General features: G+C 37.1%; 2 protein-coding genes across 2 annotated transcripts; one reads left to right on the top strand and one right to left on the bottom strand.

Annotated features, from left to right (window-relative positions):
* The first annotated feature begins 10867 nt into the window (after nucleotides 1–10867).
* PAB7 (poly(A) binding protein 7) lies at nucleotides 10868–15404 on the top strand. Its single transcript, XM_089144447.1, has 10 exons — nucleotides 10868–11441; nucleotides 12064–12182; nucleotides 12270–12463; nucleotides 12702–12961; nucleotides 13060–13166; nucleotides 13259–13448; nucleotides 13833–14125; nucleotides 14218–14370; nucleotides 14559–14771; nucleotides 14888–15404. Exons 1-10 carry the CDS (start codon nucleotides 11219–11221, stop codon nucleotides 15083–15085), a joined length of 1950 nt encoding a protein of 649 aa, XP_089000573.1. The 5' UTR covers nucleotides 10868–11218; the 3' UTR covers nucleotides 15086–15404.
* A 2433-nt stretch (nucleotides 15405–17837) lies between these two features.
* Nucleotides 17838–26904, bottom strand: LOC149024091 (protein argonaute MEL1-like). The gene is made up of 22 exons (XM_089144446.1): nucleotides 26349–26904; nucleotides 24642–24847; nucleotides 24349–24498; nucleotides 24110–24243; nucleotides 23907–24016; nucleotides 23447–23550; nucleotides 23158–23293; nucleotides 22945–23061; nucleotides 22733–22840; nucleotides 22569–22640; nucleotides 21042–21164; nucleotides 20787–20949; nucleotides 20571–20692; nucleotides 20348–20485; nucleotides 20105–20247; nucleotides 19965–20027; nucleotides 19826–19889; nucleotides 18935–19061; nucleotides 18768–18841; nucleotides 18546–18640; nucleotides 18419–18450; nucleotides 17838–18319 (listed from the first exon to the last, which is right to left on the bottom strand). The coding sequence occupies exons 1-22, from the start codon at nucleotides 26802–26804 to the stop codon at nucleotides 18141–18143; spliced, it is 2916 nt and encodes a 971-aa protein (XP_089000572.1). The 5' UTR covers nucleotides 26805–26904; the 3' UTR covers nucleotides 17838–18140.
* Between the last annotated feature and the right edge of the window lie 356 nt (nucleotides 26905–27260).

The following is a 27260-nucleotide window of genomic DNA, read 5'->3' as shown; positions in this document are numbered from 1 at the left end:
AATAAAAAATAACAAAAAAAAAAAAAAAAAAAAAAAAAAAAAAAAAAAAGAAAGAAAAAGAAAGAATACCTAATTGGAGAAGATTTTTTCCCAAAATTTCCTTAACCCACGCTTATAGAAAGGGAAGAATAAATAGGAATAAAGAATTATACCCAAATAAATAGAAAGAAAGAAACAGAAGAGAACAAATAGGAAAAAAAGAGGCTAGAGGAGATATGAGAGAATAAATAGGGATTGAAGAGTTAGTTTTTAATTAGAAATGACATTTTGAATATCTAATAAGATTTTTTTTCAAAAAACTCTTTAACCCACATTTATAAAAAAAAGAGGAGAATAAATAGGAAGAAAGATGTGTTTTAAAAGGGGAGAATAAATCGAGATGAGGAGTTAGTTTTTAACTAAGGATGACATTTATACCCATTATTTTAACTTTAAAAATTATTCTCAATATTGAGGGGGGCTAAATAGTGATATTTTACATGTGAGAAGAGAAAAAAGTGAAAAAAAACAAGAAAATTAACATAAAAAATAAAAACATTAAAGCAATTATAGTAAATTTTGAAAAATCCGGGAGGCCATGCCTAGTTTTCATCATCACTTCATCATGGAAAGTCCTAATGAATTAATTAAAGAGCACTTGATCGATCCCCACTAAGTACCTGGAACTCGTGTTGGGTGGGTGTTTTGCAAGAAGACGATGGGAATCAAACCAGACTATGCTGTAACGTCCCATCAAACCAGACTATGCTGTAACGAATTCTCAATGTTGAGGGATCCGTGCATGGCTGCATTGAAGGACTAGATGATCTAAAAAGGCAAGGGAGAGAAAATACCCCTTCAAGCAATTGACAATTGACATTATAAAAAGGGTGATTGGAATTCCCTTGAGGTGGGATGGGAGAGAGGTGAGCAAGGCAATTTATTTGAAAGAGAAAGGCCTAGCTATTGTGTTTTGATCTTAATCTGAATCAAACCAGAAGATATCTGAAAATGCCATAAATAAATCAGCTGAGATTGCCAAAATAAACTTTACAAATCCAATATTCAGTACTCGATCTGAAACTCCATGAGAATCTTCACATTCTCTTCCACTAAACATTCCCTCCTTGTAAACCTTTCCCACATGTCTTGAAAATTCATGCGATATACCTGAAACTAAGCCGACAAAAAAGAAAGTTCAGTCCAGAAACACACATGTATCTAACTATAAAAAAAACCAATAAAACTAGGAGACTAGTTTTTTGCTGTGCTCATAGATTTTTGTTTGGAAGCTTTTGAAATTTCTTACAAAAGAACACGACAGAAACTGTTTTTTTTTACTGTGCTCATCACCGCCTATTACTCAAGGGTCTTAATCGGTACGGTTTCGGTAATTCAATACAATACCAAATTTGAATATCAAAAATCAAAAACGTACTGTACTAAATTTATACAATATGGTTTCTGTTTTTGCAAAAATAGTACTAAATCGGTACGGTTTTGGTATCTCAATACAGTACTAAATTTGAATATCAAAAATAAAAAACGTATTGTACTAAATTTATACAATATGGTCTCTGTATTTGTAAAAATAATACTACTGTAAGTTTCCGTGCGAAAGTAGTTTAAACACGGTATAATTTTGGTACAGCACAACTCAAACCAACCCTTGTAGCTAAACAATGTTTGCTACATAAATCTCATTTTGCCACCCAACTATATATTCGCAAACCTTAAAGATGAAAATTGATAAAAAGCCTCGTTTTCAATTCTTCAGATCTTTTCCATTTTCCATCACTCTTTTTTGAGCGATCTTTATTTAATATTCTCTCTTTTCCCGTTAATGATACACCATATGAAGAAGAATATGTTGTATGAAAAAAAAAAATGAAAAATTAATTAATCCATAATCTACTTTTCTTACTCTAATTAAATCCTTTTAATAGTTTAACAAATTTCTCTCTTTTTCTCTTGTTTCTAGGGCTTGTTTTGCTTAATATATAATTGCATAGGTACTTATTCTAACATTCAGATTTCCAATATCTCAGTAAAGAATAAGCAAGAACCGAATCGCATACCACTGTTGTATATATGCTCCGAAATATTTCTATATCATCAGATTCAAAGGCAGCTGCATGCACAGCAGAGATGCCTTTGATCTCGTTAGGATTCGTTCCTATCAACATACATGCCCTCCACTTTAGGGTTTCGATATCTTCGTCCGTTGATTTATCTTTCTTACTCCCATAGAAGCTTTCATCACCAGGGCGGAGGGGGCCATGCCCCCCGGATTTTTAGATTTTTTCATAATTACTTAAATTTTTTCATTTTTATATTCATTTCTTTTATTTTCCAGTTTTTTCTCTTCTTATAAATTGAAATTTCACTATTTGGCCCACCATATTGAGAACAATTTCTTTTATTTTTCCAGTTTTTTCTCTTCTTACAAATTGAAATTTCACTATTTGGCCCCCCATATTGAGAACAAATTTGAAAGGTAAAATAATGGGTATAAATGTCATCCCTATCTAAAAACTAATTCCTCGATCCCTATTTATTCTCCCCTCATCTTTATATAAACATGGGTTAAAGGAAACTTTTTAAAAAATCTCTTATTAGATTTTTTTTTTTTTGGTTGCTAACCCCGGTTCCAAGGCTTTGCCCTGAATAATCTGGTGTTTAACCCATGTCGCACACTTGGCTGTGGTGGGTGAGTCTCACAGAGTCACAGAGGAAATTTTTTGCATCCACAAGGTTTTGATATCGGAACCTTGCTTAAGCGGACCAAGTTGCTTACCACTTGGACCAACCCCCGTTGGTTATTAGATATTTAAAATGTCATTTCTAATTAGAAACTCCTCAATCCCTATTTATTCTCTCATATCTCATCTCTCATCTCTCATCTCTCCTCTTTTCTTCCTATTTATTCTCTTCTATTTCATTTTTTCATATTTATTCTTCCCTTTCTATAAGCCTGGGTTAAGAAAAATTTGGAAAAAAAAATTTCTCTACAATTGGGTACTCTTTATTTTTTTTTTGGGTAATTTTCATCTAGACCCCCTGAGGTTTAGTGTATGTCATTTTTAGTCCAAAAAACCTGAAACTTTGCATCTGCCTCCCCTGTAGTATGGAAAAAGTCAATTTAAGGATTATCACTTCTACGACGAATTTGCCCTTATTTTTTTTCTTAATTTAAATTTTTTATTTTTACATTTTACGGGATTAAAAGTTATTAATTTACAAAATCAGACCTTCCTCTATTACCCGATTCCCAAATCTCTGGTTCTTCTTTGTCATCAGAAGTGGTTAAAGGTTCAGTCGATTACAGAGGTCAACCGGCGATTGCATCCGAAACAAGCCGATGGGTATCTGCCGTTTTCATCATCAGTAAGTGTTGATTAATTTCATTTCCTTTCTCTTTCTTTGTTTCGTTTTGATCAATTGAAAAATGATTAATAAGGTTTTTTTCTCTTTTGTGAAACAAATTTAACTCAGTTCATCAGCAATGGATCATTCTTCTAATTTATCAGAAACGGTTAAAGGTTCAGTCGATTACAGAGGTCAATCGGCGATTAGATCTGAAACAGGCCGATGGAGATCTGCCGTTTTCATCATCGGTAAGTGTTAATTAATTGCATTTCCTTTCTCTTTCTTTCTCTTTCTTTGTTTCTCAATTGAGAAATGATTAATAAGGTTTTTTTTTTCTCTTCGGTGAAACAAATTTAACTCAGTTCATCAGCAATGGATCATTCTTCTAATTTATCAAAAACGGTTAAAGGTTCAGTCAATTAAAGAGGTCAACCGGCGATTAGATCTGAAACAGCCGATGGAGATCTGCTGTTTTCATCATCCGTAAGTGTTAATTAATTTCATTTCCTTTCTCTTTCTTTGTTTCGCTTCGATCAATTGAGTGATTAGGAATCTTCGATTAATGAAAATTTATTTTCTGGATTTCTTAGGAGTCGAGATCGCAGAGAGGTTTTCTTGTAATGGAATTAGTTCCAGCCAGATTACTTACCTCACGGGACCGGCGGCAGTGAACGTTAATACCTGGACAGGGGTGTCTCACATGCTTCCTCTGTTTGGAGCTTTCGTTGCAGATGCTTTTCTCGGTCGATTTCAAACTATCTTCTTGGTTACACTCTTCTATGTTCTGGTTCCCCTCTCTTCCCCTCTCTCTCTCTCTCTCGCTCTCAACTAGTTGGAGATTACGTTCCACCATTAATTTTCATTTCCTAATCTTCAACTAAGATTTGAAAAATAAAGATTTAGAAGCGGTAGAACCAGGGATTTGGGAATATGGGAATCAGGTAATGAAGGAGGGTCTGATTTTGTAAATTAATAAACTTTAAACCCTTCAAATGTAAAAAAATAAAAAATGAAAAAGGACAAATTCGTCATAAAAGTGATAATTTGTCCTTAAATTAACTTCTTCTATACTACAGGGGAGGCAGATGCAAAGTTTCAATTTTTTTGGACTAAAAGTGACATAGACCAAACCTCAGGGGTCTAGATGAAAATTACCCTTTTTTTTTGTTTGCCAACCCCAATTTCCAAGGCTTTGCCCTGACTAATCCGGTGGCACTCTTTCTATTTCTCAATTTATCTATTGCTTATCTCTTTCTCATTTTTTAAATATTTTCTGATTTTATATTATTTGTTTCTTTATTTCTCCTACAATTTTGTTATTTGATTTTATATCGTGAAATAAAATGTCTATAGTTAGTAAAATAACTACCGTTAAATTGCATCTCTTACCTTAAAAAAAATTAAAAAAAAAAAAGAATTTGTTTGCATCTGACTTTATAGGGTTGAAGTAATGGGTTTTTTTTTTTTTTTTTTTTTTTGTTATGTTTTAATTTACCTATATTTTGTTGAAAAAATATCATTATTAATAATTTATTTATTTTTTCAAATATGTGGGCCCCACAAAATATATGTGGACCCCACAAAATATATGTGGACCTATTCCTTAATATAGTAATATAATTCATAGGTAAGATCCCAATAGATCTTATAAGGGCCCACACAATATGTGTGGTAAAAAAACATTAATGCTTCCCCAATCTGAACTTCTATTCTTTGACCCCCAATATTGAATCCTGGTTCCGCCTCTAGTGCAGCAGATGCCGAAGAAAGCCTTGAAAAGCAGCGGTTCAAGCCACGGTAGCACCGGGATTGACTCCTGTGATGCAAACAAAACCGCAACCCATGAGTTCAGCAAAATTACCCACTAAAATTTATCATCGGTATTGTAATTCAATATAGTTTCAGTACATACCATATCAAATTTTGAATGATGCAATTTGGGTATGGTTAAACGGCACAGTTTGGGTAGACAATTGACACGATTACCATTACTACATTTGGGAAGCTCGAAATAGATTTGTTTTCGAACAACAACAATTAAACCAGCTTTTGTTACCGAGACAGTCAAATACTGGTTATCAGCACACGACATGAAGAATTAGCATCCGTAACAGGCACTTCATCATCCCAACCGTCTCAAACTTGCTATAATGAAGTAGACTTGTCTAAAATTCAATGGTATACTACGGATTGGCCTTCAGGAGTTCCTTCACATCAAATGAGGAAGTTCCACTTGTAATGTGTATTGTAATGATGGATCTTTTACCTAGCTTTTGTGATAGTATGCCATTATGATAGCTAGTATTATTACCTCATTCCTTTCTATTATTTTCTATATATGAGTCCAATGTCTTCCTACTTCCTCTTCATCCTTGAAAAAGATTTAAGTCAATTTGTCCATAACTTGTGCAGGAAAAAATGGAGTTGTGTAAACCAACTTTTACTGGGTTGGATATGTTGCAGCAAGTTAATGCATCTTGCTTGGATGCTCTGTTAAATGATGTAACCACCGAATGTGGTCCGCAATCAACTATGTTGTGCTGCAAGGCTTCATGGAGTTTTTACTTTACCGAGCTAAACAGAAGATATTCAGTTCAAGGGTATGAGAAAGGCCTGGTATCTCCACATTGCCAGGATCAGAAACCAATTTTTGTGATTTGCTATTGTATGCATTCATCATGTAGTGTATTTATTGCAAAATTTGTCAGGTTTACAAGTGCAATGCATGAGTAAACAACAAATGGTTTATTGGCCTCTTGAGTCATGGATTCAAATGAAATACTGAGTCTTTCAGTCATTTCCATTTATGGATCTCAATCATGGATTCATTGTGAAAATGTAAATGTGTAATGCTTGATTATATGTGCAATGAAAAGAAAAATATTATAATGTATTATAGTTGAATGAGAGTTCATATGAGTTCTTGGTTATTATTTGTTGTTCCATTGGCCTAAAATGAAGGTGTTGTCATTGTTGGCAACTTAAGTGGGCTTTGATATTGTACAGCAACACACAAAAAGGTTCCGAGAGAAAGAATCCAATTCAAATAAAGAAAACTCAAGAATTCCGTTTTTTGAGGGTCTCTGTCCAGTTTTGATCAACCTCTTTATCGGATGGTCATCCAGTGTCCGATTGAGCCAATTTTTGGAAGAGAGCTTCACGACTTCTTGATCTTCAAATCCAACGGTGGGATTATTCATTGGAGATCTCTAAGTTAATTCGATTTGTACGTCAAAACACTCCTTGTTTAAGTCAGATAGGAACTCTGAGTTTGATTCAAACTCTGAGTTTAATTAATTTATAAAAGGAGAGCAAACTCCAGCAGAAGAGGAGGACGTTTTGAGGAGCTTGGGAAGAGCGTGGAGGTCGAACCAGAAAACGTTGGTTGGCTTTGGAGATCTGAAGCTTGGGAATAAGTTTTTCTTCATCTTCTTGAACTCCTCTCGTACACTTGCGATGTACTTTTTCATAACACTGCGTTTTCGAACAATAAGAAGTTGCTATTGAAGGAAGTCTTTTGTTTTGCTGAACAAGAAAGAAAGTGAAAGAGAAGGAAGGAGAAGCAGCAGAAGAAAAGAAGGGAACATGGTTGTATGGTTTTTTTTAAAGAGAGAAAACTGAAAAAGATTGAAAAGAGAAAAAAAAGAGTTGGAGAAAAAGAGAAACAAGTATTGTTACCATGCATCTTACACAAGTTGAGGTAACCCGTATCCACAAGTTATTGTCTATTATTTTATAGGTTACGTTTAATGATGAAGAACCTAGATCATGAATGTAATTTGGGGAACTTGAATTATTGGTTTACATTGTGACCTAGCAAGTTGGAGCTTGTCTAGGGGGTTGGGGTTGGGGTTGGTGTCCTTGTCTGAATTGCATTTTAGACTATAGCAGGGATTGGTGTTCCTGGACTGTTGTAGCAGTCAAAATATCTAGGAGTGTATTGAGTAATATACGAAACCCTAGGTAGGGTATTACTCTGTGGATGTAGGCAATTTGGCCGAACCACGTAAACTCTGGTGCATTGCGTTTTTTTGTTTATTTTTCTTTGTTGCACATATTGGAGTGCCTTGATTGCAGAGTGGTGGTACATTGTCTGGTAGACCCAGCCACATTGTGGTGTGTGGTGGACGTGTCCTTGTGCAGTTGATAGCTACGAGAATGTTCTAATTAATCTTGTTTCGAGATTAAAGAAGCTTCACATTGAAGTGAATTTTTGAAGACACTAATTCACCCCCCCCTCTCCAGTGTCAATCTAGGAATAACATTATTATTCTTTTTCCCCTCGTTATAGAGTGATGTTTTTTTCCTAAAGTACGTGTATCCTTCCTTGGTTTACCAGCATTTTTGTTCTTCTTCTTTGAATTACCGTGTAGAGGAGACTGAAGATATTGTTGTCTTTGATTTTATGTTTTCCTCAACTAGATTCTTGCTATTTTCATTGCATACGCATGATTCTATATGAGTACGACATTCTAACAAGAAATTATATGAGTTGAGACCTTAATTATACGTTGAAACTAGACAACATCATAAAATGGCGATAAACACGACAACACTCTTAAAGCTTAGTGCATGAAGGGCAGTTAAAGCTTCTAAGCACAGAAGGTCTAGGGAAGGAAAACATCGTTGAGGCACTCTTGATTGGATTAAAGGAAGGAATAGATCAAGCACTGCACCACAATATTCAAATACAAGATATATGGTACAATAACAAAGAAGTTCGTGATCTACCCATGCCACTTAATCACAGCAAGTGGCCGATATCTCATGTCCCAATTTTGATAAACATAGTAATTCACATTAAGAATGCAAACTTTAATAGTTTTTGTGATACCATACTCCACCAATAGCTCATGTATTTAACATTAAATTGGGACATGAGATAGCTCATGTATTAAAGTCTAATCTATTTGAATAGAGATCAACCTTTCAATTTCTAGAAAAATAGAGATCAACCTTTCAATTTCCTCCAGAAGTTTTCTAAAGCACCTAAGAGTTAGTATCTCATTGTTAACGTATTTTATAGATAGCTCTGAGTCATAATCTATTTGAATTTTAGTGAAGCCCATTTTTGCTGCTAGTACCTCTCTTTAAGACTTCGAGCTCTAACTCTAAGATCTCTTTGTTCGGATCTGCACCATTGGCAACGGCACATAAGACCTTTCCCAGGTGATCTCTAGCTATGACTCCATAGCCCGCTCTATCTAATCTTCTAGATGCATCATGTTGACGGCAATCCAATCAAGAGGTGCGGCTCCCCAAGTCAACAATTTCATGGAGGACGAACAGGAATCTAATTTGAGGGAAGCAAAGAAATCCCTCGACCAGATTGGTGGATCTGACTTGACAAGCAAAATACTCATTTATTAAAATGTGAATCCATTTTTCAGAAGACATTCTCAAAGGATGCAGTCATGATGGAAAAAGTAAATAGAAGGTGGCTCTGAGAATGGATTTTCGTGGAATCAAAGCATACAAGCTTCTTCTTGGGTAGGATGGGGTGCTGCCACATCACATTCATTTTCATCTTCGGTAGAAGCTATAGAATTTTCATTGAAGTTTGATGAAAGCATGAGTTCGATCATTTTGGCTTGAGGAAGGAGGATGATGGATAAAGAATTGTAGGAAATGCTCAGGTTTACTCATTTGGGGATGGAATAGGAGTGGAAGAAGGAGATGAATCAGTGGAGGAGCACTTATTACTTCATTTATTAGTTAAGAAGAGTTAACTAATCCAACTAGGACTAGGACTAGGAGTTGTAAGTTATCTATAATTACCCTCTGAACTAAACGGAACTGACCTCTCAACACAAATGGGTTTCACATGTAGTCATTTGTCAACAAAAATACATTTGTGTGCACAAGGACTTAGCACAATCATTCAAACAGCAGAGGAAGCTCAATTGATAAAGGTTATAAAGGTGAAGGCAAGGGCCCTTACATTAGCTCACTTATTATTTGTTAATGATTGCTTACTTTTTTCTGAAGTAAAGCTAGATGCAATATCTAACTTGAAGGCATGTCTAGACTTATATTGCAAAGCCAGTGGACAGGCAATCAATCTCATGAAGTCTTCTTTGTTCTTCAGTCCCAACACACACATGAAATTCAGGAGATGGTTTTCAAGAATATTAAAAATCTCATACTCAACCGGGCCCACGAGATACTTGGGTTTACCCACTGAAATAGGGACATCAAAAAAACAAACTTTTAAAGAGGTGATGGATAGAGTGATCTGAAGATTGCAAGGATGGAAAGTGAAGTTGCTCTCCCATACAGGGAAAAATGTTCTTCTTAGGTCAGTCATCTTTACTCTACCTCAATACGCATGTTCTCATTTCAAACTATCCAAACTTTATCATGATCAGATTAAGAAAATCTCAACTAATTTCTTCTGGGGAGAATTGGGTGATAAATCAAAAACTCATTGGGTTTTATGGGACCAAATTTGTTAATCGAAACATGAAGGAGGATTGGGTTTCAAAGATACCTTCATCCAAAATCAAGCATTTCTTACAAAGGTGGCACATCGGTTATGGAAGAGTTCTGACTCCCTACGGGCCAACTTCTACAAAGCCATTTGTTTTCCCAATCAATCTTTCCTAGAAGCAAAGGTGAAGCCTCAAGACTCATGGGCATGGAAAAGTATTATGGAATGCCAACAAATCTTGAAACGTCACCTCATTTGGAGATTAGAGACAGGCCAAGAAAGAGTAAGTGAATAGAGCACGTCCTACTGGAATCAAATTGTCAAGTGGTGATTAATTTGATCAAGGATGAGTCATCAATTCCACCCCCATGAAGGCCCATTGTATCTAATATCTTACATCTTAGATCTGCTTTGGAGGAATGTTCTTTCTTTCATATTCGTAAGTAGGTTAACTATGCTGCAGACCACCTAGCAATGAAGGCTTTGTCGGTTTCTACTACAACTCAATGACCTTTATCCACTTCTTGGTTTCAGAATTTATGTAATTTTGTAACGTTGGCTCAGTCGTCTCAATAAATTGGACTTCATTACCCCAAAAAAAAAAAACTAATAGAAAATTTAGTTTTTGGAATTCTCTTTAATTATATTTCCATTCATTTGCCCCCTCCGCACCCCAAAAAAATAATAAATAAATAAATTTAATTCAGAAAAAATATATACAATTAAGAGTGAAATTTTTTTTATATTTTATTTTTTGGGAAAAAAAAGTGGAGAAGTATACGCGGATGATGAAACGAATAAGACAAGAATCCGCGGTGAGTGCATGGTTTTGTGGTTAAGATTTGATTTGTGAAAGGGATTTCAGGGTTTCTAAGCGTATGACCGTATGACGTGGACTGACTGGGTCAGTAATTCAAGAATTAAAGAACTCTTAAAAATCTGATTAACAACCACTCTTCACTCATCCCTTTTACCTTTCTATCCTCAATCTTTTCCCCATTTTCTAAGCTATTAACTAACTAATTAGTAATTTAATCTCCCGCGGGCGCCCATGCAAAACAACACACACCTCTTCTCTCTGGCGTTTCACTCTTTCCGTTTTTTTCGGTAATCTCTTATTTCTCTCTTTCTGGCTAGCATTCCCGTTTAGTGTTGCGTTCGCGTTCAAATTCCAATTATTTCTGCAATAATAAAACCCTAAAAAGGAGGCATTGGCGAATTAGGAAACCATCGTTGCGTTTTCTTGTGCTCTCTGCTTCTACATCTCCATTCTTTTCTTCCTTCATAATCTATCTGTCTATCTCCATTTCAAGAAATTCGTAGTATCAGATAACACTTTCTGAAGAAAACCCAGAAAGGCTTTCTTCTTCATTTTTTGCAATTCTATTTGGGTCTGTCTCCGCCTCGAGTGCGGGGTAATTTATTCTGTTTGTTTCGTCAATGGCTATGCCTACAAACGAACCTGTTCCTGCTCCCGCTCCTGTTCCGGCTCCTGCTCCGGCTTCACTTTATGTTGGGGACCTTCACCCTGATATCACTGATGGAGAACTTGTTGAGGCCTTTTCTGTTGTCGACAATCTCGCATCTGTCAGGGTTTGCAGAGATTCAATGTCTGGGAGATCCCTTGGTTATGGTTTTGCCAATTTTGTCACTACGCAAGACGGTACCAATTGAATCGACAAAACTCAGTTCCTATACTTTTCATATATTATTTTTTTTATTCTCATTTTGAATTAATTAATTGATTGAAAACATAATGCTGGTTCTTCTGAATGATTGTCAGATGGCGATTGCTCTGTTTCTTCTTTCTTCTTTTCTTTGAGAAGAATAATGCGTTCTGTCACTCTCTTTCTTTTATACCTTTCTATTTTGGTTGGTTTGATTCTTCTATGTATTTATTTATTGATAAAGAAGAAGATAGGAATTGAAAATGCTTTTACTTTTACATTCGATTGTCTTGATCTTGTTTTATTCTGATGGTACTTGAGCTTCTGTTTCTGTGGTTGGCTTCTTTCTTTCTGTTGATAATCACACTATTTTCTTTCTTTTTCTTTTTTTAATTCATGGAGAGAAAGAAGAGAAGAAAAAGTGAAAGATGCATCCACCTTTCCCAAATATTTTCTGTTGCACACTATTTACTACTGCAGATTTCTGTTAAGAAGAGAAGAAAAAGTGAAAGATGCATCCACTTTTCCCAAATATTTTCTGTTGCACATTATTTCCTACTGCAGATTTCTGTTTAATTTTTAGTTGACTCCTGTTTCTGTCCTACCTGTGGTAAGCAGCAATTCATGCTATTGAGAAACTGAACCACACCTCATTGAATGGGAAACCAATTAGAATTATGTGGTCTCATCGTGATCCAGATGCAAGGAGAAGTGGGGTTGGGAATTTGTTTGTCAAGGTATAAATCTGTTTTTTGTCGTGATTCCTTATTCTTTTGTCTCGGGTTTAAAGACTTTAGTGATGCGGGTTTCCTATTCCATGGCAGAATCTGAGTGATTCTATTAATAATGTGAAACTTCATGACATATTCTCCAAGTTTGGAAGAATATCGTCCTGCAAAGTTGAAATGTCTATGGATGGAAAGAACCAAGGATATGGATTTGTTCAATTCGAGTCTGAAGCATCTGCTAGTGCTGCTGTTGAGAAGCTTAATGGTTCCATCATTGATGGTAAACAAGTGTACGTACAACTTCTATTAACTTTCATTTTCAGCCCATGGTGATTCTTACATTTATTATCATAATGTTCGTTTGCCCTTTCACATTTTACCTTGTCCATAGTATTATGAAGGTCATCATTATTCTGAGTATTGTTTTTTTCATAGTGTGTTGTATTTAATTCTACTGATTGATATAGATGTTATTTTAATTGCTTGGTCAGCCGGAATTTACTATACCATAATTGTTATATGATACAGATACGTCGGCAATTTTGTCAAGAGAAGTGAGCGAGTTTTACCAAGCCCTGATGCCAAATTCACTAATCTGTACCTGAAGAATTTGGATCCAGATATTACGGAAGAACTGTTGAAGGAAAAGTTCTCTGAGTTCGGGAAGATTACTAATCTAGCTATCTCGAAGGACAACAATGGAAACTCAAGGGGTTTTGGGTTTGTGAACTTTGATAACCCTGATGATGCTAAACGAGCAATGGAGGCAATGAATGGAACACAACTTGGTAAGCTTCTTTATCCTTGAGTACCAGCAAAATACCATACTGGAACATAGTGTTCTATGTCTACCCTAATTTGTTGTCCTTAATCTTTTGTTGAATAGGCTCAAAGGCTTTATATGTAGCTAGAGCACAAAAGAAAGCGGAACGGGAGCAAGTACTGCATCGGCTGTTTCTGGAAAAGCGCAAGGAGCAAATCCAGAAATATAAGGTTGTTATTACTATTGGTGTCTGATCTATAAACAATGTGTAAATGATGTTCTCTTTTTTCTCTCACCTAATTCCGTACACTTCTCAAATTAGGATTCGAACGTATATGTTAAAAACATTGCGGATGATGTTGATGACGATGACCTGCGAGAACACTTTAGTCAATGTGGTGTGATCACATCTGCAAAGCTAATGCGCGATGATAAAGGAATTAGTAAGGGGTTTGGATTCGTATGCTTCTCTACAGCAGAAGAAGCGAAGAAGGCTGTTAGTACTCTGCATGGTAAGTTTATATATAGATATAGTTTAGAAGGCAGGGGAGATGAGAAGAAGTTTGAGGCTTTAATCATACTTGGTAGACATCTTTAGGATGGGGTTTGCTGAGCCAACCATTTGGGAGATCCATCAAGGTTTACTGATTTAAACTCTACTTGAATCCATGAATTTTTACAAATGAGGCATTCATTTTGATGGGTGGAGTTTGGGCTGGGTGACACCTTGGTCGGACTAAGCAAATAATGTAGCCAAAACCTTATGGATTATGCCCCTTATGTAAAGCACAGACAGGGAAGATAGTTTCACCAATCCTTTTATTATGCATGAATCATCACTATGTAAGAGTTATTATAACATATAAATCATTGTTCCTTTCCATTTCTCATCACAGCATGCATGTTTCGCCAAAAGCCTCTATATGTAGCTATTGCCCAGAGGAAGGAGGACAGAAGAGCACAATTGCAACTTCAATATTCTCAGCGAATTGCGGGATTAGCAGGTCCCTCAACTACAGTCTTTCCTGCTGGTTATCAACCTGTTTATTACACACATCCTGGCATCATACCACCAATTGCTCCTCCTAGGCAAGGTCTCATGTATCCTATGGGTTTGAGGCCGGGATGGAGGCCCAATGGATTTGCACCTCCAGGAAGACCAACTTTTCCACCTATGCAACTACCTATGGTGAGTATTTTGTCACTTGGATTAAGGTTGTGCTTTATTATCAAACACTTTTTATACATCATTTGTTTATATGTTGGAATTTCTTCATATAGGTTCCTAATATTCCAAGACAGAACAAGCAAAATCGGAGTAGGACGAACAGCAATGTGCTTCCTCAGGGTGCTGGACAAAATATGCAATTCATGCCAAATCTACGACAACCTACTCAATCAACAAACCCGTTGAAAGATTCAAGTAATCAGCAGGTGAATCTCACTTAATCGTCGGTCTTCTATTCTAATTTCATCTCTAAATTTGTTTTGCTGAAATGAATGTCAGGAAATGGAGTAGCAAAAATGATAATCTTACTATTTAAATGTCTTTCTCAGTTAATCGTCTCATTCTGTTGAAAAGAATACCTGTAAATTTTGTCCCTTGTGATCTTGAATGGCAGCGTTCTGGACAGACCACGTATGTGTCCAATGGGCAGCAGCATCCTCATGAGATGACTAATGGATCTGCAGTTCCATCAGCTGCTTCAAACTCTACGGGAGCAGCATCCCAAGGAGGATCAGAGATGTTGAGTAGCATGCTAGCTGCTGCTTCGCCACAGCACCGGAAACAGATGCTTGGCGAGCGCCTCTACCCCCTTGTGCAGAAACACAAGGTAAGAAACAATTACATGTTTTATCTTGTTCAAAGACTAGTAGTACCTACTTTGAGACCTCATGGACTGGACTCTTCTTGTGAACCCAGTTTAATATGTTTCTTTTTTGTTTCTAGTATGATCTAGCAGCTAAAATAACTGGGATGCTTTTGGAGATGGATAACTCTGAATTACTACTACTATTGGAATCGCCAGAGGCCTTGGCTGCTAAAGTGGATGAAGCAGTGAAAGTGTTGAAGCTCTCCAAGACCAAAGTAGCTGGCCAAGAAACCCTTACTCCCAATTACTTCTCTTCTCAGGTCACTGTCATCTAACTGTGACTTGTGCCTTCCCCCAACCTTAGGTACATGGTTTTGTGGTTGGAGCTTGGAACCCATTTTTTCCTTTAATTCCATTCTGAGGCTATTTTCCCCTTATGGTGGTAGAGCATAGAATGTAACTTTCCAAGAAAGACACATGTTAGCTTTTTGACAGATGAATTATCTGCACCTTTGGTTTTGCTTTTCAAAATTGGAGAAAGAGGGAAACAATGATGAGTTCATTTTAGAAAAAAGTGATGTGGGCCTTGGCACAATGGTAGCCTGAGGTCAAGGTATTCAAACATTCTCAGCAAAATTTAGATGACAAATTTAGATCCTCTGCCCCCATTAAGTGTAGATGAAAACCAATCTCCACCCTTAACTGGAGAACAAGGAACTAGTCTTTAATCTTAATGACATGGGTCCTATACCTCATAGGTGGTCTTTGTACCCATATACATAGGAAATCTACAATCAATGATGATTGGTGGAATCATGTAAGATATCTATAGAAGACCAAAAAGAGATAGAGTCAGAATGAATTGTCCGCGTCTGATGTTGTGTTCTCAAAACAATTTCTTGGTTATTAGGTTTGCAAGAGCACAAAACCTATTCGGAATCAGTAATCACAGTTCATCCACTGGTGGTCACTCTTAAAGATTTCAGAATTTCCTTATTATTTATAAATGAAAATAAAAATCAGACCTTGTCATTTCTGTATCAATCAACCATCAGTGATATGCTTATTGGAAAACAGAACATGATTCATGTTTGTACGTCGGATCTAATAAAGCTCCTTAGTCCCCCAATGATACCAATACAGATCGGTGCTTTGTGTGTAGTTCGGTTCAAGATTGTGTTCACTTCACATCCCTTCATCATATATTTAAAAAGAGAATTCACTTTAGAGCACTGTTGGCTTCATCATCTCTTTTCGGCTTGACCCTTGGCACTCTGTTGGGCTTCCTCTTTTTATATCCTAAGTCTCTTGCCTAACCCCCTCCCTTATCATTGATTTCAACCCTATTTGGGCCCACCTTCCTCCCCTTCCTTCGCCCAACCTAGCCTAAGACAAATTCATCTTTTGAGCACCAATGGCTTCATCATCTCTTTTCAGCTTGACCCTTGGTGTTTGGTCGGCCCCCTCTTGTTTTATATCCAAGGGCTCTTGCCTCCCCCTTAATCATTGATCTCAAGCCTATTTGGACCCACCTTCCTCCATTTCCTTCACCCCACCTAGCCTGAGACAAATTCATCTTTAGAGCACCGATGGCTTCATTATCTCTTTTCGGCTTAACCCTTGGCACTCTGTTAGGCCCCCTCTCTCTTTTTTTATCCAAGGCTCTTGTGTCCCCCCCCCCCCCCTCCCCCATTAATCATTGATCTCAAGTCCATTTGGACCCACCTTCCTTCCCTTCCTTCATCCCACCTAGCCCAAGACAAATTCATCTAGCTCCTTTGCAAAAATGGCTTCTTCTCAGCCTCTTCTTCTTAGAGTCATATCCACTCTCCTTCCCTTAGTACAATCTAGTCTAGTTCAAAGTTCAAATCGCTACAAAAGCCTTCACCACTTGCATGCCCTCTCTAACTGCCTTCCCACCCAGTCCCTCCTCCATTGCCACATCTCTGTCTCCCCAGAGTGTGTCCTTTGCAACTCAAGTTTTGAGGGATCTACCCCCCCCCCCCAACCCCCAAGCCAAAAAAAAAAAACTCTTCTTCACATGTCGCTTTTCCATAACTTGTGCTTGCTTCCATCTAACATTGCTACAAACGCCCGAGGCCCTTTGATCTTGAGATCCGTTGGCTCTACTCCTCATTTTAGGGAATCTCCATTGGTGGCATAGGTGGGAAGATAGTTGTTAGTGCTTGTATCTCTTACATTTGGCTAGAGCAAAACTTCATTAATGGACTTCCAAATCTAAATCTCTTGAACAAATATGGAAAGCCATGTAAGGATGACTGCTCAAAGGTTTTTTTTTTCCCCTCATACACGTCTTATCCCAAAGAATATACACATTATTGTTATCTGGGATTTGGATGTCCTTTGCTCACCCAAAGCTGATGTAGCCCACCTCCCCCCCTCCCCTGCTTTTCTCTCTCCCCTCCCTCTCCCTTTTTTTCCTTCTCTTTCCTTTTGAATAATTTAATTTTTATTTATTAAATAAAAAAATGAACCTGAGTTGACTCTAAAAAAAAAACAAAAACCCTCCCATCACCACCCTGCCCTGCCCCCCCTGTTTTTTGTGGTGCAAGCCGTCAGGGGAGCAGATCCGGACCCTTGTGAAAGGAGCACAATGATCTACCTACAAGATTGATAATCAGAATTCAGACATTTTACTCATATGGGCAATCATTGTAAAATGGCATGCATTTTTATTCTATTTTTTTGGAGGGGGAGGGGAAGGGTACAAAATGGCAAGTATCTTAAATTCTTAATAATGGGTCAGTGTTCTCGGTATGTTGATTGCTTGGGAAGGAGTGAAGACAGCCTTCAAATGAAGCTAAAATTGAAAGCTAAATGGACCATAGATCCAAGACTCTTGGATTTATTTCCGAATCCCAAAAACCCATGGCCGATTCACTTTTTTTGACTTTGTAGACTTTCCCCATTGGTTATCAATCGAAATATCCAGGTGTGCGTCCCCGACCCAATATGTTTCAATTGGTAGTCGTCTCCTGCCGGAAAAAAATTGTTAGTCATCTTTACTAGTTGCTGCTGTGTGACTTGAGGCTAGTTCAGGGAATCCCTCAACAGGAGGTTCAGAATCCTGTTAAATGCACATTACAGATATGAACCATTTAAATGTACAAATTGCAGATATAAACAAGGAACACCAGAGAAATAATATAACAGTTACTTTGATGTAAAAACAGAAGTTGTATCGGTTTATGTAACAACTAACAAGCCAACTGCTGCTTGCAAAATGGCAAAACCAAGAAGCCCCTCGCAAAAAATAGTGCAACTCAGCACTTGAAACCCAAATCCTAAGTACAAAAGATTTACATTATATTACCAAGTTTTGTCCCCTAGACTTCAGCGCATATGCTGATGGTTTGGACAAAGCATCCTCTAGCAGTAAAACATCACCTCCTTCACATCAGCATGAATCTGAGGAAGGCGATGTACTTCTCCGACACCTTCCCGGGTGTTCCTTCGACCGGCTGAAGAAGATCCACCATCCGACTCGTCATCCTCCATGTAATACCTTGCTCGAAAAGCTGCTAAATGGGCATAATATGCAGGAGGCACTGGCATTTCATCACTCATGTTAGAACCACACACAGTATTGAAGTCCAACAAGAAATAAAATTCAAGAAGATTAACAGTTAAAAGGTACAAAAACTAACCAACAGAGACAGAACGAGTGCACCTCGCATACCTAAGGGAGCAAGAGCACAAATAATTCGATGAGAAACATTGGAATCTCTAACCAACTACAATAATAATAATATAATAAAAATAAATGTAACTTACGTATAACAGAGATTATTTGTAAGAGTCTGCAACTCATCAGCAGTGAAACGATTTTCATCATACAGAACATGGTAATGAGTGGGCCGGCTTGTGCCCTACATGTAAAAGAAATGAATGGCAAAATGTTGATATAAAAAGTTCTGACTGTAAACTACAATTTCAACAATAACAGTATCTAACTGCATAAATTGAATGAGGGAAGCAAGATGAACAGAGAATTACCTGTATCCCTGCATGACTGCAAAGGTAGAAATCAAACTCAGTGGGGTGACAAATCTTAGTGTCAACAACGGTGCCTGTTCAACACAGAGAAGACTAATAAGCTCAAGCTAAACAGGGGACCGAAAAGGTGACCAGAAAATATTCTAATGGAGTAACACTAATAATACCAGGTAAAATGTTTCCACTCCTATCAGTTTGACCAGGACTGACAGGAAACAACCGTGTATGGTGTCGCTTCTGCACCACCACAAATGTAACTGGAGGAAGGTACCCGTCCTCTAGAGAAGCACAAGCCTATCAAAATAAATTACATACAAGGAAACAAAAGTCAAAAAAGAGTAACTATAATGTTGCTCAGTGAAAATATGACTTAGAAAATATCCTCAAAAAGACAAATCACGTATGATAACTTCATAAAAAACCAATTTGCTAAAAGCAACAGCAAATTATGCCTTGTCACCTATAATTTATTAGGACCATAAGTTGTATGAATTCAGATGACCCATTATTTGAATTCAATGGCAAGGTTTCAAAGATCAAATCCTTATTCAAGTGTCAGATGCACCAGGAAAAAAAAACTCTGATAATGGGTTCATTGAACACCTTGAAAATTTCTCCCTCTGACCCAACAAAGCCAAACTCCAAAAACACACACGTCATTAACAAAAGTATCAAAACACTAAATCAGAAACCTTCTAATAATTTACTAAACAAACAATATTCAAACTGCCTGCATGCAAATTATTGACTCTTTCAAAACCACCATCCAAATATCCATTCTCAATAATAAACATAAGTTCAATGGATGTTCCTTTGTTTGACAATTTTCAGTCGTTAGTAATAAATATTCCACACATATCACCAGGACTCCTTAGCTCCTCAAGCTCAAATCAGAACTGACACCAAAAAACCAAATATAAGAGCTAGTAACAACAATTGACCAACAAGTCTAGAGGTTTTCTTACTCCACTAAATAACAATTAATGAACTAGACTAGAGGTATTTCCTCTGCATTGTAAAAGAACAAATATGATCTGTATGCATCGACAATTTATTACCTTCCTAATGGCATCCATCTCATGAAGCAAAACTTGACTGAACTGTCCTTCACTCACCCCATCACTACAAGTATAGCAAGAACAATATTAGTTCAGAACTAATTGTTATGTTTCTTAGACATTATGATTTGATATCTACCGGTAGAAGATAATCCTAGAAGGCTTGTGCCCAGTTGATCTCCTAAATGCTATCAGCTGCTCCCTGCCATAAAAAGCATTCCTCATATAAAATGTAAAACATTTATCAAAGCAAACTTCTACCATTTGTAATATGTTTACCGGATCATCCCAGTAGCAGTGCGACCCTTTTTCGAATCTTCTACAAAATGAAAAAGGTCCTGAATAATCTCCTCACGGTGTGGTTGTGCACAGACCAAACCTCGGTACTTGGTCACCTCCGGCCAGTCCATTGACGCCACTACCTGGAAAAAACATTTGGATTTCAGGAGTACAGAAGGGGGGGGGGGGGGAGAAAAAAACATGAATTAAAACAAAATTGGAAGAGAGGAATTGGCCACATACCGCTGCAATTGAAGCACCACTATCTTCACCACTCTGAGGATGAGTGACATCAGCCCCAAAAATTATTGTGGGCTTATCTGTAACATGAGGTATACGTCTTTGTATAGCATCAAGCAACACAGTATTTCGTCCACCAGCCTAACCATTTTATTATCGCAAAAAACACATAAATGCAAAGAGAGACAAAGGTTAAATCAAATTGTACTCATCAAATCACACTTACTTTGACATTGATCTTCAAGGCTACGTTCTCCATGTACTGCTTACTCAACTTACGGGCATTCTTTGGCTGGCAGCACTGTGAGATTATTCCAAGCTCTGTTTCACATACTCGTTTGATCTTTCCTATTTAAGGGGGGGGGGGGGTCAAAGAAAGAAAAGTTTCATAACAAAGTACTTAAAATAACGCTACCAAAATATCCAAGTTTCACAAACTAACCATAAGACCCAGTAAAATCCGGTAAAATAACTATCAACAACTGAAGTTTTCCTTGTTGCTGACTGAGCTGCTTGGAGCACCGATCACTGAGATCAATAAGAGTCCTCTCAACTTGATCAGCTCGACCTCTCATCATATTAAGGACAGGAGTTTGACTGATATCCTGATCAGAAGAGAGCAAAAGGATGAACACGTGGTAAATAAAATTTCATATAAACTAAAAAGCTCAGATTTTTGTAACTTCTAGAGCTTTACCATGCCTTTACTTCTACACATTGAAACCAGCTCCTGACAGAACTGAAATGCAGCATCAGGATGCAACTGAGAAGAGAAGTTCACACACGTCCAGAATCTCACTTGAGCACCATTGACCATTTTCTGTACAGATGTTAAATGGGAAATTTGAAAATAAGAATGAGAAGGAAATCGATGGACGATGACGTAAGAAAAGTCATCATATCTTTTTTTTCCTCATGCCAAAGTTAATAATGGCATAATAATAGATAAGGAATAAAATAGATAATTAATAAATAAATAAAAACCACAGATGTGCCAGTACAGAATGTTCCAAATTTAGCAGGGAATGGAGAGAATGAGATGTACATAGCCTTACCCCAGGACTTGAACCCGTGATGCTAGGATACAATGTAAAACAAGAAAACCAGATAAAAACAAGTGATTCGCCATTTTCGAACAGAGGCCATAGAAATGAATAACTACAAAGCATTCTTGTCAATAGCTTCTTGTTTGGATAGGACACATAAGAATAGCATAATTATAGAACAAAAGCCTTTTGTAAGTTACGTACAGAGTTATTACCATTGCAAGTAAAAGAAAATACATGCATACAACAGCAGCATTACATAATAATTCTTGAAGTGAATTACAAACACTTCATATTCTGATTCATTTCTAGAAGTATATCACTAACATATATCATTTTAGAAAAGTAAGAAAACAATAATTTTGAAAAACGAAATACTACCACCTATGTAGTTAGTCATCTTCAATTTCTTTCTTGTTGCAACATAAAGCCACTTTCACTTGTCCCAAAGTGAAGCAGTCCAATGCTTCTTCTGGATAACATAGACTAAATCAAGCATCTCAAGGTTCATTTGATAATGCAATTTAAAAACCTGCCACCATTGAGACTGCATAAAGAAGATTTCTAAGCAAAGCAAAAGGACATTTCCTCTTTAATCCTCTATCAATATCCAGAAAACCATTTACTTAATATTTAATGTTTTTAATCTAATTGCAGTTTAAATTACTTCCATCAAGTTAATTCACTGGCTATTGTGCTTAGTCTTTAATTGGTAGAGCCTCACTAAAGGTTACAATAACTCACCTAATCAGCCCTAAGTATTCCTGTAAAAAATGATTGAACCAAGCTGGTTTGCCATCATCAGCTATTAAATTGATTTATAGTACACTCAAATATTGTTTTCCGTTCATCCCTCAATAGTTGAAGCCCATCCCACATACGTACCCTTAAATCCCCAGGCATTTAACATTTGAACACTAGCACATGAACCCTAGGTCATAACACAGTAATCCCAATGTCTGTAAGAAGACAACTCGATGCATAAATACAACATATAAGGAATGAAATATCGACATTGAAATAGAAAAAGAAAAAAAATGCAACCCCACATATGAGATAAAATTATATCAATAAACATACAGAGAATAAAGCCCAAAATAGTAGAGAACTCACAAAATTACAAGAAGTTTCACATGAAAGCATCAGACACATAACATTTGGGGGGGAAGCTGCATTACCATTCTCATCATGTTCCACTGCCCCAGACGCGGTTGAACCATTTTCTCTTGCCCAGTTTGATGATAGTTTAGCTAAATCATGCATCATTGAAAGGAAGACAATAAGCACAATTAATATGATAATATAAGCAATATGGTTAAAAAAACTACACAAAACGATTTACCATGGGAGGGTTAAGAACACGGGCTTCAATATGTGTAAGTACATCCTTCACTTCAACCCCAAATTCAATTGCATATTTGTTCCGAGTGTAGTTGTTCTCTTGGACCATCTGCAGCATAAAAATACTAATTATGAGGCATAAAAGCACTATTGTGGAAGTGATCTAAAAATTAACATTTATGATGACCATAACAATAATCAAAGCTCCATTACCTTCCGAATACTCTGTTCCCTGTCATGGGGTCGCTTGCAAGTTTCCCTCAGGATTGCTGTTACTTGCCTCTCATTTAATTTCTTGGAATAGCGTTGTCCTTCAATAATCTTACACACCTAAATGTTCCACCAAAATAAATTTGATTATCACAGAGTTGACCACATAAGAGCTGAAACAGAAGTAGATGGATAGACAGGCCAAAAGATATACACCTCCATGGGGAAATATCTGGGCTTCGAATCACTACCAGCTTGGACAGACGGCCAGTGAGTGTACTGAAGCCTGATTCTATACCTCTCCAAAAAGTATTGAACAACAGACACTGTTGTTCCATTGTCATCTGTGAATCTGCAAATGACACGTAAAGATTATTTCCAAAAACAATAAACAGGGAGAGGGAAAGAAAAAACAGAATTATAATACACTTCAACCGTCATAAGATTCATAATCCTATATGAACTGATGAAATTAAGTAAAACAAGGGTCTTGTGCAAAGCTCACGTCAATTGACTAGTAGGCAAAGTCGTAATCCCAGATATTTTACATCGCTTAACACCTTGACAGTGAGTCAACTCAATTCTCACACCTCGTAGTGCTTTCTTAACCTGCCACATTATGGAAAACAAGTTGCTGCTCAAGGAAATGGCTGAAATACACATGATATGAATTAGAGAAGTAAAAAAGGGCATCCCCACCCACGCAGGGTGTTGGGATGTCAAAATGTACACAGCCCTACTCCTGCTTTCACAGAGGAGCTGTTTCCAGACTCATGTAAACACTTGGACACAAAGGAAACCTTACTGCATATTTGAGTTAGAGAAGGTAACAATGGTCTAAACAATATAAGCTAAATATTTTAAAGCAAAGGTCAAGATTTAATAAAAAAGGGGGTTAAATAGCTTTTATCAAACAGTGGTCTTAAAAATAATACGATATAAGAAATAAATAGCTATGGAGGTACCTTGACACGCTCCTTATCAGACAATGGTGCTGTACGGTCTCTGATGTTGAGGCACTTTCTGACAAATTCAATCACTGATATAGACTCATAAAAGGATGTGGCGCATACATCTGAAGATCAAATGTTAAACAAGTTAAGTATTCATTCAAACAATTGATGGTGCAAAAGTTACATCTAAATACAAGATGGGAAGAAAATGAAACCTAAATTAAGGGACAGGCCCATCTGCGTAGGGCGAAGACTTTGATAGTAACCCTTCCAACATTCTAATCCATCACCAATTTCACATGTTTGCCCCAACTCGCGACCGAAAAATGAACGACCCACAACTGTATACCTGATAAGATGTGATTGTTGAGTTAAAATATACATATTGTATGGTATATATAAATTATAAATATATAAGCAATACATGAGATTTGTGTAGGTTGGAATAAATTACCTGACTGATGGTGACTCTCGCAGAACCACATCAAGAGCTTGTATTGTATCATATGGTGCATCGGGTTGGCGACCAGTTAAGAATTGCTTCAAATGATGAAGATCAGCTTTTGACGCAAACTTGATAGTCACTCTGAATTCACGTTCCCTCCTACAGTCAAAATATTGTTTGATTTCATCACGAATACTATATAATTATTAAGGGCTTAAAGTAAGAATGAAAGAGAGAGATGGTTAGAATAGAACTATTTTATAGAGATGACTAATTAATTAGTTAAATTATCAAAGACAAACCTTGTTGAACCAGTACGCTCTTTGTCACCTAGCTTGACGACAAAATCTTTGGAATCAAAGGGTAGAGGCCCTGCTGTGAAAATGCTCTTTTTACCATCATAAACCGGTTTACACTTCCCCAAATAAGACTCACCATACAAACTAACTAATTCGCTCATTATTGCACGGTTTACTCCCTTTGAGATCACTTCAGGGGAGATTGAAACCTAGTCATTCAACAATTCAATTAGAACACAACATACAAAATGAATTGATCTTCGATAAAAAAGCAATCATTATACAGATTTAAGTCGTTACAAATCATAGATTACCAACATGGTAAGTTTCTTGTTAACTTCCTCAACCCTACAACCTCTCCCCAACCCCTTCTCAATTCATTGAAATTAGATTATCACATTTCAACAAGGTTGAGAATTTAGATGCCTAACCGCACTAAAAGAATTGGTGTTTGATCCCAAATTGGAGAATCCCCTGGCAATGTGCTAGTGAAATAACTAGCTACTCCATGATAATTGTACGAATACAACAATGAATAATTGAGTTCTCTGCCAAAGAGCTAAATATTCCTGAATCAAAACAAATTATGTTGAAATAAATGCCAGAGGAAAGCTAAGTATTCCTGAATCAAAACAAATTATGCTAAATATATGCCAGTGAAAAGCTAAGTATTTCTGAATCAAAACAAATTATGCTGAGATATATGCCAGAGAAAAGCTAAGTATTCCTGAATCAAAACAAATTATGCTGAGATATATGCCAGAGAAAAGCTAAGTATTCCTGAACCAAAACAAGTTATGCTGAGATATATGCCAGAGAAAAAGCTAAGTATTCCTGAACCAAAACAAATTATGCTGAGATATATGCCAGAGAAAAACTAAGTATTCCTGAACCAAAACAAATTATGCTGAGATATATGCCAGAGAATCAAAAGACCACACAGATCACTTCAACCAAAGAAAACTACTTAAAAGGTCTACAGAAAACAGTAAGGCGAGGGGCCTCCTTTTTATTTTTGTCTTAGCCGGGAAGGCAGGAGTCATCGAATGCATATACAGAAAATACGTAACATTCAAAATGCAGTACATTAGTGCTCTGGAAGTCCAGGATATGCTAGTCTTAAATCACTCTGATCAACCATTCACTATTGATAAAAATAGAGATGGAAAGTGAAATTAAACTTATTCTAAAGGAAATTTATTCTAGAGAAGAAAAAAAACAGCAAGGAAAAGGAAGAAAAAAACCGTAAATATGGAACTGAAGCGAGAGAATGTATAATGGAAGTGAGACAAAAGTAACAACTATTCCGATGAAAAAAAACGCCGAAAAACAAGGAAACTGGAGAAAAAAAAAAAAAGATAAGTGAGATCGACCACCAACAAAACGCACAGCACAAATTAGATCAAGCATTCAGTAAACGAAACCAAAAATAAATAAATGAATGAATAAGGGATAAGAAGACGAAGAAGAAAAAGAAAAGGCATTAAGGAGACTAAATTCAATGGGGGAAAAGGCAACCAAGACAGAGAATACAACAACAACAACAACCAATCCAGAGAACAGAGAAATATAAAAACAGAACAGTTTACGCAACCACAAACATCCATCGAATGCACCAGGAATGTTAACAAGGCAAGATAAAATAAAAAAAAGAAGAAAAAAAAAACACAGTAAATACAGAGATAAACGAAAGACGGAAGAGATATTTACGTCATAATGGTGAAGGTCCTTGTATGCAACTTCAACGAGAAAATGGTTGGCTCTCACAACGCATTTGTTTCCCTTGGATCCGTAACCGGGCCTGATAGGAAACCTCATAGCTTTAGAAGAAGCCGGCGCTGTCTTTGGTGGAAGAAGAGTTTCAGTTTCTGTGGACGCCGAGGACGTAAGAACCGCTGGTTGCGACTCGGTTGAAGCAGGAGTCTCCTGCAATGTGAGACTCTGTTCAACGTCCTGGCGAAGAGCAGCAACAGATGATGTCGAACCGACGTCATAGACGCCACGAGAAGTAGTGGATGAATACGAAGAAGGGAGAGGGTTTGGCGAGGACCTTCTTCCACCACGTCCTCTACCCCGACCACCGCTGCTCTGCTGCGGCGCCGGTTGAGTTGAGGAGCGGCCGCCACGGTTTTCCGAACGCCGACCACCTTCACGACGAGAAGACATCGAAAACAAACAATTTGCGGAGAAGAAGGTGACTGGAAAGAGACTGTTAGACTTCAGAAGAGAGAAAGAGAGAGAGAGTGATATGACTGATACGGAGTGGTTATGGTCTTATGGAAGGTAGTGGGGACTGGGGGGAGTGTCTATAAATGGTCAATAAGTCTGGTTCAACCGGAACTCAAACCAACTACTATTAGTAATTAGAATTAGTAATGATAATTCTTCTTGGACCGTTTTGCCCTTCTTCTCCTTCTTCTGTAAGCAACCGAAAATGAAAAAGTTAACTAATGATAATTCTTTTTGGACCGTTTTGCCCTTCTTCTCCTTCTTCTGTAAGCAACCGAAAATGAAAAAGTTAACTGGTGGGGACCACAGCACAAGAGAGAGAGGAATGCGGGTGTGCGTGCGGAAGGTGTGGTACGGAAATTAACGCATGAATGACGACGTTAGGCAGAGACG

This window comes from Hakea prostrata, chromosome 2 (genome assembly GCF_041222555.1).
Source record: "Hakea prostrata isolate BN-2017 chromosome 2, UWA_Hpros_2, whole genome shotgun sequence".
Classification (NCBI taxonomy): domain Eukaryota; kingdom Viridiplantae; phylum Streptophyta; class Magnoliopsida; order Proteales; family Proteaceae; genus Hakea; species Hakea prostrata.
This window is presented reverse-complemented; position numbering and strand designations above follow the sequence as displayed.

What these genes read in the sequence shown, in the direction of transcription:
- PAB7 (XM_089144447.1), top strand. Translation starts at nt 11,219, where the DNA reads ATGGCTATGCCTACAAACGAACCTGTTCCTGCTCCCGCTCCTGTTCCG. An exon ending in TTGGGAATTTGTTTGTCAAG is followed by an intron (nt 12,183 to 12,269) that starts GTATAAATCTGT and finishes ATTCCATGGCAG; the next exon opens with AATCTGAGTGATTCTATTAA. An exon ending in CCCTTGTGCAGAAACACAAG is followed by an intron (nt 14,772 to 14,887) that starts GTAAGAAACAAT and finishes TTTTGTTTCTAG; the next exon opens with TATGATCTAGCAGCTAAAAT.
- LOC149024091 (XM_089144446.1), bottom strand. Translation starts at nt 26,804, where the DNA reads ATGTCTTCTCGTCGTGAAGGTGGTCGGCGTTCGGAAAACCGTGGCGGC. An exon ending in CCAGATATTTCCCCATGGAG is followed by an intron (nt 23,062 to 23,157) that starts GTGTATATCTTT and finishes TGGAACATTTAG; the next exon opens with GTGTGTAAGATTATTGAAGG. An exon ending in GGGAACAGAGTATTCGGAAG is followed by an intron (nt 22,841 to 22,944) that starts GTAATGGAGCTT and finishes TTTATGCTGCAG; the next exon opens with ATGGTCCAAGAGAACAACTA.